This window comes from Xenopus tropicalis, chromosome 1 (assembly GCF_000004195.4).
Source record: "Xenopus tropicalis strain Nigerian chromosome 1, UCB_Xtro_10.0, whole genome shotgun sequence".
Lineage (NCBI taxonomy): Eukaryota > Metazoa > Chordata > Amphibia > Anura > Pipidae > Xenopus > Xenopus tropicalis.
The window spans coordinates 182,526,585-182,545,485 of NC_030677.2; the positions used below are offsets into that span (position 1 = coordinate 182,526,585).

The 18,901-nt window shown below is 40.0% G+C and overlaps 1 protein-coding gene across 1 annotated transcript; it reads left to right on the top strand.

The window, feature by feature from the left end:
• Positions 1-8,162: 8,162 nt before the first annotated feature.
• Positions 8,163-17,799, top strand: LOC733866 (Novel protein weakly similar to C-terminal part of birc1 (baculoviral IAP repeat-containing 1); the record flags this gene model as incomplete). The annotated part of the gene is given in 6 exon segments (NM_001045606.1): positions 8,163-8,417; positions 10,656-10,826; positions 13,681-13,842; positions 14,111-14,197; positions 15,305-15,472; positions 16,300-17,799. Coding segments are annotated over 6 exon segments (1,208 nt in total), but the record flags the coding sequence as incomplete, so codon positions are not given.
• Positions 17,800-18,901: the final 1,102 nt, after the last annotated feature.

Here is an 18,901-nt window from a genome sequence, read left to right on the forward strand (position 1 = left end):
GAAATGTCTCATTAGCAATTAGGAGTTAGACATTAGAGAATGGCATGGACTCATTATACAGAGCAATTTATCTCAATGTTATTGTTTATTTCAGGTGAAGGAGGAGGTAAAAGAGTAAAAATATAACCAAATTCATAGCCATTTTCAGTATAAACCCTTTTTATTTGGCACATGTTAATCGAAGAGGTATAATACCCTTTAAGAAAACCAGACACAGAGAATTATTCAGCTATATCTTATCTTACAGCTTGTATAACTGGGACACATTACTAAGTGCGGCAAAGAAATATTACAGTAAATATGAAGTTTAAACACAGCAGAGCTACCTTTATTTCTTTGTCATTTTTAGGAATAAGAGACACTGTCCAGTGCTTTTCCTGTGCTGGGTGTTTAGGGAACTGGGATGAAAATGACGACCCCTGGAAAGAACATGCAAAGTGGTTCCCTGAGTGAGTCCTTGTTCTGCTTTATTTAGGCTTTCATATTACAAAGGTTGAGGGTTAGTTTGAAGGTTACCATGCACATCTTGGTGCCTATGTGTATTAGCAGAAACCTGGATCTACAGTGTCGCTGTTATCACACCTGCTGCCAGGTTCTGTATTTTATATACTTAATTTACCGCACCAGCCTACAGCATCGCTATAAAGGAGCTGAGTGGAAGTAGAAGTTGCACATGTGAGCTGTTTTGGGATCTACCTTCTGAATTCCTGAGACAAACCAGTGTGTTTGGACTGTATGTGGGACATTGTTCTGTTAAAGTAAACCAAATCTGTTTGTTTGAACTACGTGTGGGAACATATTGCGGCTAAAGTAAGCCCGTTCTGTTTGTTGGACTTTTGTTGCTAAACACAAGCTGTTTTCTGTTGCCCTTTTGCTGCTGTTGAAAAGTCCTTTTGATTTGATAAATAAACAGACTGTTTCCCTGAAAGTTTGGAGCCTTGCATTTGTACTGCAACCCTGCTGTGTTCCCCCAAAACTCATCGTATTGTGCCATTTATATTCTATATATACAGTATATTGTGCCATTTCTATTCTATATATACAGTATATTGTGCCATTTCTATTCTATATATACAGTATATTGTGCCATTTATATTCTATATATACAGTATGCCATTTCTATTCTATATATACAGTATATTGTGCCATTTATATTCTATATATACAGTATATTGTGCCATTTATATTCTATATATACAGTATAGTGTGACATTTATATTCTATATATACAGTATAATGTGACATTTATATTCTATATATACAGTATAATGTGCCATTTATATTCTATATATACAGTATATTGTGCCATTTATATTCTATATATACAGTATAGTGTGCCATTTATATTCTATATATACAGTATATTGTGCCATTTATATTCTATATATACAGTATATTGTGACATTTATATTCTATATATACAGTATATTGTGCCATTTATATTCTATATATACAGTATATTGTTCCTTTTATATTCTATATATACAGTATAGTGTGCCATTTATATTCTATATATACAGCATATTGTGCCATTTATATTCTATATATACAGTATAGTGTGACATTTATATTCTATATATACAGTATATTGTGACATCTATATTCTATATATACAGTATATTGTGAGTGGGCCCCTAAGCTCAGTAAGTGACAGCAGCACAGAGCATGGGCAGGGAATTCGCTGATGAAAAATTTGTCACGTGTCAAAAAAGACGCGGTTGCAAAAAAGGGTGTGGTCGTGGTAAAATAGGCATGGGCGTGGCAAAAAAGGGAGTGGTCATGCCAAAATGTGCGAGGGCAACAAAAAAATCATGCGACAAACACATTACGGGACAGATTCGCTCATCACTACCCAAAACATAATGTACAACTTTTCTGCCTTACTTCTTTGTTATACCTTAGTTTGGCTTTAAACGCATCAACTACTACTGTGCCTTAGATACCTGCAAAGCAATGGACAAATAACCTAACCACTCATTAGGGGCAGTGGTGTAACTATAAACCAATTGAGCTTCCTCTGTAGTTGAGTATGAATTGTGTCCTGTAGAGGTTGTGACTAAATATTATTTTCTCTAAAGGTGCAATTTTCTTGAAAGCATCAAAACTAAAGATGAAATCCACCGGTACATCTCATGTTATGAGGAATTCTCTGGCTATAAGGTAAGGCCACCAAGTGGGACCCGAAATTCACCCCTTATCAGCCCCCTCTGCAGTTTTGGGATGTGTCCCCCTATAGTTACACCACTGCTTCATGTTGTACAGTGTAGATATATATATATAGTAAATATACTATAGATTTCACAATTAACCACAGCCAGATAAATGAAGACAACTATGGTTCTTTTTCAGAGATTACCGTAAGCACCCTTATTGAGACTTTCTGGCTATCTGTCATTTAGTGTCAGTCTCGCTGTCTCTAGAAAGCTTAAGCCAATTTTAAAGGAGAAGGAAAGTCATTTTGGCATTTTCCTGCCAATAGATTAGTCACATTAGTGCCACCTAGAACATTATATTTATTCTGCAGAAAGCAATGCCATACCTGCATAAACAGCCCTAGAAACTCCTAGAAACCTCTGTTTGTTCAAGTTAGCAGCTGCCATTTTAGCTTGGTCTGACTTCACTTGCAGGCACAGAACATCTTTCAACTCAGATTACACAGCAGAGATTAAAGGGGGGAAGAGCAGAAGGGATGGGGAGAGAGCAAAGAGGGGAGGGGGAGAGAGGAGCAAATTGAGCAGATACGTGCTGTGCCCTGAAAGATTTTTCTGAGAGAAGGAAGTCTGACACAGAAGAACATGTATACAGAATAAAAGGAAAGAAATGTGGTGTTTCTTTTCACTGAGGACTCAGTGCAGCTTTCCTGTGAGTGCTTATGACTATTTACATAGACCTTTCTGATAAAGCTTACTAAGTTTTTATCTTTTCTTTAAAGTGAACTTACAAGCCACACACCTTTGACCACCCTAGAATAGGTGCACTGATTGTATTTAATAGAAAAGCAATCAGTGCAGACCAGAAGCTTGGAGGGATATTGGCATGAGGTTGTAAGTTAGGAGGCAGTTAGTGGGTTCATTCAATAACTCTATGAAATACAGACAATAAATTCTAGTGTCTTGCCTTATTGTACCAGTTTGCATTTATATATAGATGTTAACCCACTTTTCAAATTTCAAAATAAATGAAATCTGAAATATTAAGGATGGAAAATTGACAATATTTATCCTGTGTATTTTAGGGTAAAGATTTTAAGTGTGAGACTTCCTTTGCCAGTGCAACACGTGAGTAACTGCGCACATTACAACATTTTCATTGTTACTGACAGGAAGGTACAGTCTTTTAGCCTGTGCATATGTAGACAATATAACTAAAGGTTCCCAGACATCCCCTTGCATTATCATCCTCAGTTGGAACAATTTCAAACTGGCCCTGGAAGTACTATTTGTCAGGCGTGTGGTTTTTTTAATGGACACATAACTACACGTGGCTATGCACAATGCCAAGGATCGGCTGGAGTGGTGTCAGGGCCGCCACTGCTATGAGGCTATGTGATAACCTTCCCTTAGGTGGCAGTGAGCAGCCAGTTAGCAGGGGCAGAATTGATGTACGGGTCGAGAAGACTTCAACCCGCACACGACCCTAGCCCGCACACGACCCTAACCTGCCCACTCCCAACCCTAACCCTACCTGACCCAGCTTCACCTATTTATAGACCTGCGCCCACCCCGCAATGATGTCACAAAAGGGGTGGGGTGTGTCGGGTGCACAAGCCGGCAAGGAGGGTGAGAAGAAGAGGTCAACTCGAACCCGCCCCCGAGACCACAAGTGATGTGCTGACTGTGGATCCCACAGTCTTTGGCTCAGGGACAAACTGTATATAATAGAACTGTCATTCAGATCCACAAATACTGCCTGCAAACCAATAATTATCTGAACAGGACACTGCATAGAGAATATTTATATACATGGCGTCTTTTTGTGTTTCTAGAAAGCAGTCCATTCCTAAACGTCTTTGAGGATGAAAAAGTACGCTTGGAATCATTTATTGGCTGGCCTGAAAATGCCCACCCTGACCCCAGAGAACTTGCTAGAGCGGGATTTTATTACAAAGGTTATTTCCTTGCTATTTATTTTTATTATGTTGCCTGTAAACAGAAACATGCTGATGCCAAAATAAAATTGAACATATTGGTCCTGTTGAAGTACAATACCCAGCACCTCCTAACGACCTTAGGCTTATGTGGGTACTGGAAAATGTGTTTCAGCAACTGAAGAGCTGGTTACAGAGACTATTATTTCACATGCTACTATAGGCACCACCTTTCCCTTCTATCCCACAGCCCCAGTCCCTTCCCAGAGGCTATTATCCCCCACTGCTACTATAGGCACCATCTCTCCCTACTATACCTGCTATCCCACAGCCCCAGTCCCTTCCCAGAGGCTATTATCCCCCCACTGCTACTATAGGCACCATCTCTCCCTACTATACCTGCTATCCCACAGCCCCAGTCCCTTCCCAGAGGCTATTATCCCCCTGCTACTATAGGCACCATCTCTCCCTACTATACCTGCTATCCCACAGCCACAGTCCCTTCCCGGAGGCTATTATCCCCCCACTGCTACTATAGGCACCATCTCTCCCTACTATACCTGCTATCCCACAGCCACAGTCCCTTCCCAGAGGCTATTATCCCCACTAATATTTATTATAGATACTAATGTGCTATTGTCCCTAAAGGTACTGGTTTGTCATTAACTTGTCATTAACTTCTCCCACCCTCTTACTACAAGCAACTGTGGGGGCACTATTTTGGCACCACCATTATCCCTTTTTCTTTGTCATTTACAGGACCAAGGGACACTATTCAATGTTTTTCCTGTGCTGGTTGTTTGGAGAACTGGGATAAAAATGACAACCCATGGAAGAAACATGCAGAGTCATTCCCAGGGTGAGTATTTTTTTTTTTTGAGTTTTATTTAAATAAACTCTAATTGATCTGAGTCCTGTTTGCACGATACAGGGTATACAGTATATGGTTACATAGTATATGGAATGGCTTCAGTATCTGGACATGTATTGCCTCAGCTATTATTATATATCATTACAGGTGTGAGTTTCTAAAAACTCTGGACCTGAACAAGACCCACAGTGAGAGCCAGATGGATGTCCCAATGCAGGTATGGCATTTACTGTAAAAAAGTTAATTAAAGGTGTAGTTCAGCTTCCAATTAACCTTTAGTATGTTATAGAATGATCATTTCATAGAAATATTTTAGTTAGTCTTAATTTCTTATTTTTTATAGTTTTTGAATTATTAGCTTTCAAATGGAGGTCACTGACCCTGGCAGCTAATTGAAAAACCATAAAAAATAGAAATAAAGACAAATTGCAAATTGTCTTTCAGAATAACACTCTCTAATAAAAATGAACAACCCCTTTAATGGCAACAACCAGAAGTGCTTAATGTAAAGTCCTAGCAAATATTACGTACCAAATATAATATGCTTATCACAATAGCACAATCTCATTCTGGACATTCCTGGTGCAAAGAAGCTTTTCGTCTAGTTTTCATATGGCAGATATATTTAATCAGGAACCACTTAAGATAATGATTCTGGACTATAGCACCTTGTAAAAACCTATAGAAATACAGGGATAATAATCAAAATTCATGCAGCTCGTGCTGTGATCAGAATGGAATCCAGGCCCTAATGTTATATTTGCAATGTAGAAAATGTATTAAGAAATGGCAACAAGTAATGGCGATAAACTTAATTTAGTTAATATATCAATGGTTAATTTATCTCTGCAGCTGGTTCCCCCGCAAGAAAAAATAGAGACCATTAATAACTGTGGTAAGTGCAGATATCTATCTTTTTACAGTTTAGCTCAGAATTACGGAAAGACCATCTCCCTCAGACTACGTTTTAAGCAATTAATGCAGATTTTTAAAAATGATTCTCTTTTTCTCTGTAATAATAAAAAAGTACTTTGTATTTCATCCCACCTAAGATACAATTAATCCATATAGGAGGCAAAACAGTCCTATTGGGTCTTATACATGTTTAAATGATTTTATGGGAGACTAAGGTATGGCACACCTTAAGATACCTGCTATAAGGAATGTGGGTGTGTTCTGTCCACTGGCTCTACAGCCGCCTGAAGTTTCACTGTATCCAAATAAATAGCTAATGTGTGGTCTGGGCTGCCCTATTATCCTGTTGTCTAAATTTGTGGGGAAGGCTATGGCAGTTTTGTTTCAGTAGCAGCCGAACACCCCTGCCTAAATGTTTTGCCGTTTCCCATACATTTTTATTACATAAAAAGTATTATCAATTATACCTACTAAACTGTTCTTTTTCATTTTTAAATGTAGATGTCCCCACAGAAGACTGGTTCCAGGAGGTGACCAAGCTGAGGCATCAGCTGATGGATATGTATAATAACTCACAGTTCACTAAATTATCTCCTTTTGCTGATTCCTCCAGTGTTTCTATTGACCTGAAGTCCCTGTTTGCAGATATATCTGTAACTACAAAAGACTCCAAAAACCAGCCTTTGGCGCAGCTCACCTTACCTGATATTCTGTCTGACCTGAGGGACATCACCATGATAGAAGGTGAAGCCGGCAGTGGGAAAACAGCTCTGCTTAGGAAGATAGCCATTCTCTGGGCCTCAGGGTGCTGCCCCATGCTAAGCAGGTTCAGGCTGGTGTTCTATATCTCTGTTCCTCTCATTGAGAAACAACAAACACTCGCGCAAATAATCAGTAAACATCTGGCAGGAACATCCCCATCGCTCATGGACGATATTCTGCTGAATATTATAAAGCAGTTAAAGAACCAGGTGCTGTTCTTGCTGGATGATTATGGCAAGATGGACTTTGTACTTGAATCTATAGAAAATCTTTTGCAAAAAAACCACTGGAACAGGGTGAGCGTGGCAGTCACGGTGCGCACGGATCAGGGAAGGAAGCTGCGCCAATATGCAAGGACAATACTGAGCATCCAAGATTTCCCTTTGTACAGTTCCATATATATATATAGACAGCTTTTTTCCCATGATATTCCTTTTCTTGAAACATATTTTACCAAAATGGCTTTTTCTGATTCATTCAGAGCTGTACTAAAGACTCCTATGTTTACATGTGCCCTTTGTGTCTTCTGGATTCAAACTGTAAATAAGGAATTATCCACTGACCTATCCATTTGCAAGGCCTATCTTATGTACACCAAGCTAAAGCACCCCAGGGAAAGAGAAAGAGTTGAAGCTTCAGTATCACTGTGTGGAGATCTTGCACTGGATGGAGTCTTCAAGTCACAGTTTGATTTCACAGACGAGGATCTCACTGCCATTGGTTTATCTGGTGAAGATGCTCTGAGATTTGGACTGCTGAGCAAGTTCACATCACAAAGGCTACGCCCTGTTTATAGGTTCTTTTACCCAACATTCCAGGAGTTTATTGCTAGCAAAAGGATGGATGACCTCCTGCAGTCAGAAAATGATATAATGAAGGAGAAAGGGTTATTTTATCTGCAACAAATAAACACATGGCCCCAAGCTGAGGAACGCTCTGATTATCTAAAACTCTGCTGCATGCATTCTGCCAAAACAACTTCAGTTATTGTCTCTCACTTGCTCTTTTCTCTGAGTAAGCTTGAAACCCCTGATCCTCTAGAAGATGTTGAGTTAAGCTTGCAGCAAAGACCATTGCTTACTGATTTGAACCAGTTTTCAAGTGTAAATGAAAAAATTCTTATGTTAATTTTTCAACTAACTGCTATGGGTAATTCCATGCCTCAGTGTGCATCACTTATATTGCAGTTTCTTAAAGGAAAGGATATGTGTGTGAACCTGTTCTTTCCAAACATGCCTTTTCTTCTGTTTCTCAAAAAATATCCAGAAGGATTGTCGCTCATAGGAAGCTTGCGTTTAGCTATATATAAAATAGAAAGCAGCGGACTATTTAACCTTTCTAAGTTAAGTGCTGAATATTTCCCTGATATTCCAACTGTTGAACAAGACTATTCCATGGCATTCAGAGTAAACCCAGATATGCCATCGGTGACGAACCTGTTTGATTATTTACATCAAAATTCTGTGGACATATCTGATTTAGATATAAACACAAGTCAACATAAGATTGCTCTTCTCAAGGTTGATGTAAATGGCAGCATTCCAGATTTGGAAACGTACCTTGGTAATCTCCTAGTTTTCCTCTCACTTACGGATCACATAGAACTGAAACTGAGTAACTGTCCTGGATTTATTGAAGCTGTTTGGCCTTGTATTGATCTGTACGGCGCTTCTTTTATAAAATGCAGTTTTAATGGAGTAGAATTAAATATGACAGAGCAAGATCTGATTCTACAGATGTCTTCACTAGAAAGTCTTCAGATGACTTGTAAGCATCCGCCAGGTATGAATAAATACATGTTTTTCTGTATTAATTATTGGAAATGTATAAAATTAATACCATCCTTAAAGGCAAGTCAAAATTTAAAAAGCATACTGCCCAATAGTCCTCCTATTGTTTAGTAAAAATGCCACACTTTTGGCTCACCTAATCAAATATTTACTCAGTCACATTTACTTCACATTTTCTAGAACAGGCAGCCATCTCTAAAAAGGTATTCTCCCTTCCTTTCCCTCCTTGCTTCATACTGCACATGTGTTTCATTCCCTCCCCCCCTCCCCTCTGCCAGATCCGCTTCTGATTGGCTGGTGGGCATGTGTAGCTCAGAACAGGAGACAGGATCAAGTTACACACATGCTCAGAGAATAGGAAGGCTGCCGCTGGCACCTACAGGAAGGGCAGAGAGATTTCAGTGATGTCACTGTAGGCTTCACACTGCTGTAGGCTGCCAGCACCATATCTCAGAGAAGCAAGCAGGGATCTGGGAATTTAGATATGCAGTAAGTATTTAAAAAGAATGCCTTTAGACTTACTTTTAATTTATATTAACCTTTCATTGTCCTTTAATTGTCAGTGGGGAGAACTTGCTAACATTGTTCCTGTTTTGATGCAAGCCTCTAATATTGGAAAACTGGGGTAACATTCCATAAAGACCCGAAATGATACAAGCAATTGAATATCTCCCCTGTCCTCACCTGGCTATGGGAGAGAGTGCTAGTTTTGCAAAATCTTCACTTCACATCTTGGGTCAGAACCCAGGAAAGTTAACCTTCCAATCAAAATGTCTATATGTGTTCCATAATGCACCAATAACACCTCCTAAAACTTTTTTAAGGTCCTAAATTTTGTCACAAGGAGTGTCATTTGGTCAAGTGAACGACTCTGACTGACCCCTCAGACACTGCAAGCCCCACTAACAGGCAGTGAACATTGAGAGGTATTTTCTCACCAGTCAGCTGGTTTATGTGCATTGGTAGCAAGTCCTGCAGTTAGATAACTGAGCACTTGTACTATTGTGGGCACCCTAGAACCCTAGAGCCCTCTCTAAGCTACCCTATAGGATCATCTCTCCATTTTATAATGCAATGTCACCCATTAGAACAGTAGTGGAATCTTTGTGGATGGTGTTTAAAATTGCACAAAATAAACAACCAGTTTGAATTCCAACTCCAAGCACATATGCTATTCCCATACCTGCAGCTAAGGCATGCCTTCCATTTGCTATTTCCCTGTCTAATGGGGAATAAACTACATTTATTGTTATTTGTTCAGTATTTACATGTTAGCAGTACCCCTCACCCCTCCTTCTTTCTTCCTTTTTTTCTCTGCTCTCTTCTTTCTAATAAAAGGGGCTGTTTGCTCCTCTGTATTGTTATAATCAAAATGCTAAATAAAATCTTAAAAAAACAAAACAAAATTAAACTCTTCTACCCTTTCCTCCATTGCCCAGTGTTTATCACATATAGGGAAATAGAAAAGAAATAGTATAAGCACTAAAGGCCAATTTATTGGGTGAAGAGGAAGGCCCACGGTGTCCACCGGGAGTCTTCCTGGTGTGCAGCAAATACTAACATATCTTGCAAAGTACTGAAGAAACGTCCATGCTAAGCCTCTGTAGATATCTGCAGACTCCCTGCTTTTCAAATGTGGTACAGTGGTGTCATTGTGAGACATGAAATGCAGTTTTTTTAGACTTTTTGGCTTAAGATCTCCATTAAAAATAAAATTAGTCCCCTTTAGTTCATAACAAAGTTACAGCCCCTAAATGACTATACATCCTCAAATTCTACCCTTACTGGCCTTAAGACTGAAATTCCATTTCTTCAACCCTGGGAAAGCCTTACAGTTTGGGAGTCACTGCGTTACATGGCGATTACCAGCCCTACTGGTACATGAGGATTTTTAGAGCTAAATTCCACTGTGTGAGCTAGACCTCTATTGCCAAGGCATTTATTTTAGAAGCAGTAATTAGCAGGGAACCTACCATATTATACCTACCCTATTCTTTGATAATAATTTATCAATTATTTATTACCAAGCAGTGACAATAGTTACCGTTACAGCACAGTGACATGCAGAAAGCCCCAAAATGCTCTTCACAATCTGCACCTACCCCCAGATACTCCCCATATACTAAGGCAATAGTAACTGCTACTATATAATATAGTTGATTATATTACTACTAATCTTCCTATAAAATGTTTAGTTCTTATTGTCTTTTCCTTGCATTTGCCATTGTAGAATATCTACTTTCACATCTGGACAGATTTAAGCATTTAAAGGAGTTAGTAATCAATCTACATAATGATATGGACGTTGTCAGATTCTTTCCAGATACATTTAAAGAACTCAGAGATCTTGAAAAATTAGTGTTGAAAAATGTTAACCTGAGTAAAGATTCTGCAAAATTAGGTAAGTATGGATTTGTCTTTGGTTACTTTATTGGTCACTGTATATTTTTTATATTTACTCTATGGATTTGTCTAATAGAAATATTAACATAATTATAGCAATTATCATTATTATTGTTTTTCTTGTTATTATATTTGTGCTTCATTTTGCCAAATTTCTAGGAAGGTATTATTGGCTCCTCATGTAGCTTGACCTTGACTGTCTGTGCACTTCCTGTATAGCCGGGTATAGCCGGTAAACCCTAGGGTTGCTGAATTTTAGACTTTAAGAGAGATCTGTTGAACCAAAGGCATGACATTAGCAGTCTAAAACTGCTATTATCTTAAAAAAACATTTCTAAGGTGCTCAGAAAGGTTTACTCCAACCTTTTTTCTCATACAAGATAGGTTTTTCATCTTTAGCGCTTTTTGCTTGTACATGTTTGTACACTTGTAGGGATCCTGCTGAGCCTGACCTCCTGGATCTGACCACAGCTATCTCTTTGGCGAAAAATACCTTTAAGGGCTCTGGTACACGGGGAGATTAGTCGCCCGCGGCAAAACTCCCTGCTCGCGGGCGACTAATCTCCCCGAGTTGCCTTCCCTCTGCCATCCCACCGGCGAACATGTAAGTCGCCGGCGGGATGGCAGACGCGGCGGCGCGATTTCAGGAAATCGCCGAAAAAGACTCGCGAGTCTTTTTCGGCGATTTGCGCGAAATGTTCGCCGGTGGGATGGCAGAGGGAAGGCAACTCGGGGAGATTAGTCGCCCGCGAGCAGGGAGTTTTGCCGCGGGCGACTAATCTCCCCGTGTACCAGAGCCCTTAAAGGTATTTTTCGCCAAAGAGATAGCTGTGGTCAGATCCAGGAGGTCAGGCTCAGCAGGATCCCTACAAGTGTACAAACATGTACAAGCAAAAAGCGCTAAAGATGAAAAACCTTAAAAAAAAGGAATGTTGACGTTGTAGATTGGCTTTTGTTGTCTTCAGAACAGACTGCAATATCGACCCTCCTATCAAGGCATCCCCACAGCTATTTTTCTTAATAATGAGATTAATTTATCTGTTGCATCTTCTTGTACCTGGATGGCACAGGAAAATCCTTCATCTCTCTTACTCCTCTCCTTTAGGCTGATGGCCCTGGGGAAATCAGTCGCCTGCAGTTAAATCTCGGCTACCGTGGCTGACTAATCTCCCTGAAATGCCTTTCCATCAACAATAAAGTGAATCGCTGGGGAAAGGCCTAAGCATTGCTTCGTTTTTTCTGAAGTCGTGTGAAGTTTCCTTCTGCAGACAACTTTATTCACTTTATTGCTGGTCCCTCAAGTTACCAGGCAGGGGTGGCAAAAAGCTGCTCCTGGTAACTTCAAGAGCCAAAAATCTGGCTCTGTCAAACAACCCACGGCAACCAATCAGGCAGATACCATCAGTATACAAACTGCTATAAATAGGTAAGCTGTTGAATGGTTGCTGTGGGTTACTAGACATTAACATTATTACATTAACATTTATTTATAAAGCGCCAACATATTCCGCAGCGCTGTACAATAAGTGGGTTTCATACATTGGACATACAGAGTAACATATAAAGCAATCAGTAACCGATACAAGAGGTGAAGAGGGCCCTGCCCAAAAGAGCTTGCAATCTACAAGGAGAAAGGGTTGAGACACAAGGTGTGGGAATGGGCATGACCAGAGTTGTGAGAGGTGTGGCACAGGGTGTTGCTAAGCTAGATTAGGGTAAGCTTCTCTAAATAAATGTGTTTTTAGAGATCTCTTGAAGGCAGAGAGATTGGGAGAAAGTCTGACAGATTGTGGGAGCGAATTCCAGAGAAGGGGGGCAGCCCTTGCAAAGTCTTGAATGCGAGCGTGTGAGGAGGGAATGAGAGAGGAGTTGAGGAGCAGGTCAGTAGAGGAGCGTAACAAGCGGGTTGGATGGTACCTAGAGATGAGTTCAGATATGTAGGGTGGGGCAGAGTTATGGACTGCTTTAAATGTGAGAGTCATTAGTTTGAATTTTATCCTGGATGGTAAGGGAAGCCAGTGCAGGGATTGGCAGAGCGGCATGGCAGAGGAGGAGCGGTTGGAGAGGTGTATGAGCCTGGCAGCAGTATTCATTATGGACTGGAGAGGGGACAGTCTTTGGAGGGGAAGGCCAATTAATAGGGAGTTACAGTAGTCCAGGCGAGATATTATAAGAGAGTGAATAAGAATTTTGGCAGCATCTTGGGTGATAAATGATCGGATTTTGGAGATATTTCTTAGGTGAAAGTGACATGATTTGATAAGTGATTGGATATGAAGGGTGAAGGACAGGGCAGAATCAAGGATAACCCCAAGGCACCGGGCCTGGGAAAATGGGGTGATGGTAGAATTGTTAACAGTTATAGATACCTCGGGAACAATGTGGGCGTTGGATGGGGGAAAGAGAACCAGTTCAGTTTTAGAGAGGTTTAATTTCAGGTAACGTTGGGACATCCAAGTGGAGATAGCGGCCAGGCAGGAAGAGACGCGAGTTAGAAGCTCTGGGTTGAGATCAGGAGAGGAAAGATAGATCTGAGTATCGTCAGCATAGAGGTGGTACTGAAAGCCAAAAGAACTGATTAGTTTGCCAAGTGAGGAGGTATAGAGAGAAAATAGTAAGGGGCCCAGGGCCTTGAGGAACCCCGACAGAAAGAGGCAAGGGAGAAGATGATTCCCCATTGTAAGACCAGGCCAAAATGTATGTTAAGAGGATCCTAAGCCAACAAATATCTTTATGATGAAGTATCTTCTGCCGTAGACTGGTTTCATGAATCACCAGTTTTTATTAGTGCAACAAAATGTTGGCAATTGTTTTATTATATTGTTTCCTTAATCTCTTTATTTTATTTTTAGCCGCATTTATTGCAGCCTTCTCTAATTTGATATGTTTTCATCTTGAATGTGATCATTGTCCTGAATTTATGAAAGTTTTTGAAGGACTGTCCCGTAATGAAAACATTCAGGAGATTAATCTACGAGGACGTTTTCTACACGACAGCTTAATGGTTCATTTGGGTAAGATGCTTTATTTTACATTAGTTTACCAGAAGGGATTTTCAAAAGGAAGCCCATGGTCACTTCTACAATTTCCATTTAAAATGTATTATTTCTACAGTGTAAGTGAAGTTTATTTTGCTTGACAAACACAATAGAAAAGAATTTGGAATTATTTGCCAGGGTGACAGGTCCCCTTTAATTCCTTTCTGCTGCCATAAAATTTATGTACTTCTACGCTTATTACCATAATGTATTCATAAACTTTATTTTATTTTTCTGTTTTCAGCTTCTCTTTTACCATTGTTTCTAAATTTAAAAGTGTTCAATATTAAAGATATGTACTTTCAGAATATGGAGAAAGCAAACACTTTTGGTAAGTTCACCTGTACTTGCTAAGATTAAATGTATTACCTGAGGATTAGACGTGCATATAGTAGATGGGTTGGCAGAATTTATCTAGTGATCAGGCTGATTTAGGTGGAATATTTTAAAGATGCATTAAGCTCCGGTCATATATATATTGTTGGAGTGGGGTAGCACCCTCCTGTATAGCCCCTCCCTTCTTCTTAACTTACCATTTGCCTTCTGTTTAATATATTTTCCTTGGGGTGTTACTGTGGACCTAGCTTCCATGGGGGGGGGGGGGGGGGGGCAGCCTAAAGACCAGTTAGTGTGAGAATTACTGAGAATGAATATTCCAGGATGTGAGCACAAAGGTATTTTATGATGGGATTTGTGGTGAACACTTATTCTCTGTGGTAGGATTATTGGAACTGTGGCTGAATGGCAGATACTCACATTTTCACACAGTGGACCTCAAAGTGGGTTTGAAGTGAAATAGTCTGAACCTCAAAGGTGGAATTAACCAAAATAGCCTAGAAACCACTAACATAGGGGAATGGGCTGATGGTGCTGGAACTTAAATTTTGAAACCCCAGCAATGTTTGATCTGATCATACTGTGGCTGCACCACAGACAGGGATGGTCATTATAGTGCAGGCAAGGAAGTTGGGCCGGAACCAAAGTTAGGCAGAAGAGGCACAACAATTGGAGGGGGGGGGGCTAAGCAGGTACTTCTGCTTGTCCATAGTCCACAGTCTTCTGCCCCCACTGCCACTTCTCATTTCTAACTACCTTTGCCCCTCCCTAACGTCACTGCGCATGCCCGGGGGTGTGTGTGGGTTGTCTAGGGCACCTGGGCAGCTTAATCTGCCCCACAAGGAAGGGAGGCTGACCAACAACTAGACTGGAGGCTCCTCTAACACCTCTTACACTGGAAATGAACCTGTTCCCTGGTTGGCCTGTCAGATTACAATTAATAGATTGTGCTGTTAAACTGTACCCGTATGCTTATCTAGGTGTTAAAGATTTGGTATTCCTACAGCCAAATTCCATAAATGTAGATTTAGTGCATCCCTAGTTTAGGGACCTTGCTTTAAAGGTGCTGGTCATTCTCCCATAAACATCCTTTCCTTTTCAGTTGTAGCGTTGCCAAATCTTGCACGACTAGAAGAGATCTACTTACCTGGCGGCTGTGGGATACGCATGATACCACAAACTATTATTCAGCAGTTCCAGTACCTCAGAAATCTCAGGATTATATCATTCCCCAGCAATGTGTTAAATGATGGATGCTTGCTACAGTTAGGTAAGGTGGGAGAATTGCTCCAACATTAACTGAAATGTTGATGTGGATACAAAGGAGTTAAGTCTGGCAGTGACTCATAAGAAATAGATCCCTATGTCTCCTCCAGAAACTGCATCATCAGTATCAGTATGTAAACAAGTTTCAGTATCATGACTGCCATCAATGAACCAATGAATTACAGATGCAGTACACATTGGGCAAATGACTATGTGAATTCTTAATAAAAAAAAGTTTTGCTTTAGCTGTAAGTTTAATTTCACAGTGAAGCTGGTGACAATCTCCCAGAGAAATATCCCTGTAGAGCCAGCATCAGATGATTGGGGTATTACAAATGTATCTATAGACACAAGGTAACTCCAACTCTTTTCAGAACCTGCTGCCTGAGGGCCCCCGGTAACATGAAAAAGCACCATTTGTAGGTTTTGAGACAGACATGGTTTGTGGCAAGTGGATGAGGTTTAAGAGGATTATTGGGCAGAGTCTGGCATCATTGGGGAGTGGTTGGGTCAGCTCACGGTTGGAGTTTTGCATAATGAAAGTAGTTGGGCATATTAGAGGGACACGCGAGGGACATTTTTTTCACCGGGGTCCCACTACCCATTACCAGGGGGCCTGGGTAACCAGTGGGCTAATAATTGGGCCCTCCTTAGTGAAAAAGACCTGCTAACTTAGTAGTACGTATAGGGCCCTGCTTTGTTTGAATATATTTCTAAGTATTTCAGTAGCCAACAATATATAAAGTAATGACTTCTGCAACTGAAAGGCTGTCTGTGCAGGATTTAATAATACTTGTGTAAGCACTCATAATCAAAACCTTTCTTTTTCAGCACATGCAGTGAGAGACGGACATTTAAGCAACATTGAGAAGCTAGATCTTACTGCAAACCATGACATTACCCAGTCTGGATGGAGAGACTTTTTCTAGTTGGTAGATAATTTGCCAAAGCTCAACAGTCTGTCAATCAGCAGAGCGTATGGCAGGGAAATCAAAGCGGATCCCTTAACTTTCATTGCCTTAGTTCAGTGCGTGGCCAGACTTCCTAGTCTAAGGAACTTATACATGTATTCATGGCTCCTGGATGAGAAAGACATAGAAATGTTTAATGTCATGAAAACAAAACATCCCCAGGGACAGCGTTTTGAGCTCCAGTGGCAGTGGTTCCTACCATTCCCTGCTATTGTGAAGGACTAAATTCTATAAAATATTAGTATATGTCATATGTTTTCTAGCAGTGATCCCCAACCAGTGGCTCTGGGGCAACATGTTGCTCCCCAACCCCTTAAACGTTGCTCCCAGTGGCCTCAAAGTATGTGCTTATTGTTGAATTCCTGGCTTAGAGGCAAGTTTTAGTTGCATGAAAACCCAGTGTAATGGCAAACAGAGCCCTCTGTAGGCTGCCAAATAGCTAATAATAGCATTTAATTGAGACACCCCCAGGAACTCTTTTGCACACTTGTGTTGTTTCCGAACACTTTTTTTCATTTAAACGTGGCTCACAAGGATCAAGGTTTTATAGCTAAGTACGATCTAAGCAGTGGGCCGGATTCAATGAAATTAAAGAAACTTCTCATAAAAACCCAATTAAGGCCTATGGGATTATCAGTAATTCACTTATTTTAATGGAAGGTTTTCTTATAGTATATGCAAATATTATCAAGTATCTGAACGCCTAGATAATGCTAATAAAAATATGAGTAATAAAATATATGTGTTTTTCTTGATATGGTGCTACTTATGTGTGCAGAGCTGTACAGCAGGGCAATAAAGGGGATAGTAAATACAAATAAATATAAAGTGCAGTTGCATTAAAGTGTAAGAATGGGTGGGTAATTAACCAAGACAAACAGGGGTTAAAATAGGTGTTATGAGAGTGCTCCAAAAGGTAAAATCCACTGAACACTTTATTAGGGCCTTCTTACTGATAATCCAGGAAATAAAATATGCCTCTGAGACAAAAAGGCTGCACATTTTATATACATATATCTGCATTCATACCAGGGGATAAGCATTACTCTAAAATGAGTGTGTTTTTTGGGTGAGGGGTGATTTTATGGCCTAGGCAAGGGTTGACTAAATCATGTTAAAGCTGTACTTGATCTCTTTTTTTTTAAACCATCTTTCTGTCATGCAGAGCATTCCAGGTTGGACAGGCAGCTGAAATGTTAAAGATGCTAGCAGCAGCAGTTATGTATCCAACTGATAAAACATACATGATTGTAGAATATACTATAATTCTTGAACTAACAATATAATTATATTGACATAACTTTGTTGTGATTATATATGTACAGTATAATATGCTGAATAAATTGATAATTAAATGACACTAATTATTGAAGGGGTCCTTATTTAACCATCAAATACAAGTAGTGGTACAAGTAGGGATGAAAGGTTGGCTCAGTTTGAAATGGACAATATCTACAAATAGTCTGGGGGAGTTATTTACACACATATGTGCACTAAGGAGCACAGAAGCTCACCCATTAGTGCTCATTACAAGCACTTGCATTTGGGTCTGGCTAACCTCTGCTCATTATCTACCCTACAAGCCACTAATGAATACAGCACTGCTGAATGCAGGCAGCAATGTATTCATTGGGCAAACACATACTCCACTTTTGGAGTGCAAAGACACCTGGCAGTTTTTATAAGGAAGGACACAAGTGCTAAAAACATGTCTTATTGTGGCCCATCCTGACCTGCATGTAAAAATGATCCCTTGTGTGTCCCTCCTGAACCTGTGCAAGTTGAACCTTGATTTTATTCACAAGTGCTCCAAACAGTCAACCGACTAGACAGCTACTGGGTTCAGCTGCAGTGCCCTTTAACCCCAAAATATTGGATTCTTTACACCTTTCTCCCTACACAAACTTCTGTCCCTCACTTCACCACTGCCTAAATGCCCTCCTTCCCTTCCTGTCCTTTTTATACCTCCCATAGCAAACTTAATGAAAAACATTAAGGGGCATTGAAACAGTAATGATGCAGTAACCATATTAGCAAAAATAAAGCTCAAAGTGTTCAACGAGGGCATTGAAAGTAACAGTTCACACATTTATGTATGTATCAATATATATCGTGAAGTGTTCCTTCCATCAGGCTTCAAATTGGGCCCTCCACACTCTCAGCAATAAGGTAAAATAGCAATTGCTGGCATATTAAAAAAAATAAATCAAAGTTTAAATAGCGATAATGTGAGCACAAAAAGTCACTAAATGTCTTAAAGGAGAACTAAACCCTAAAAAATGAATACAGCTAAAACTGCCATATTTTATATACTGAATTTATTGCATAAGTCTAAAGTTCCAGCATCTCAATAGCAGCAATTATGTAGGACTTCAAACTTGTCACAGGAGCTCCCCATCTTGGAAAGTGTCTGTAGGGGATCAGAGAACTCTTTCCCCTGTTTCTCAGTCTGTGACATCATC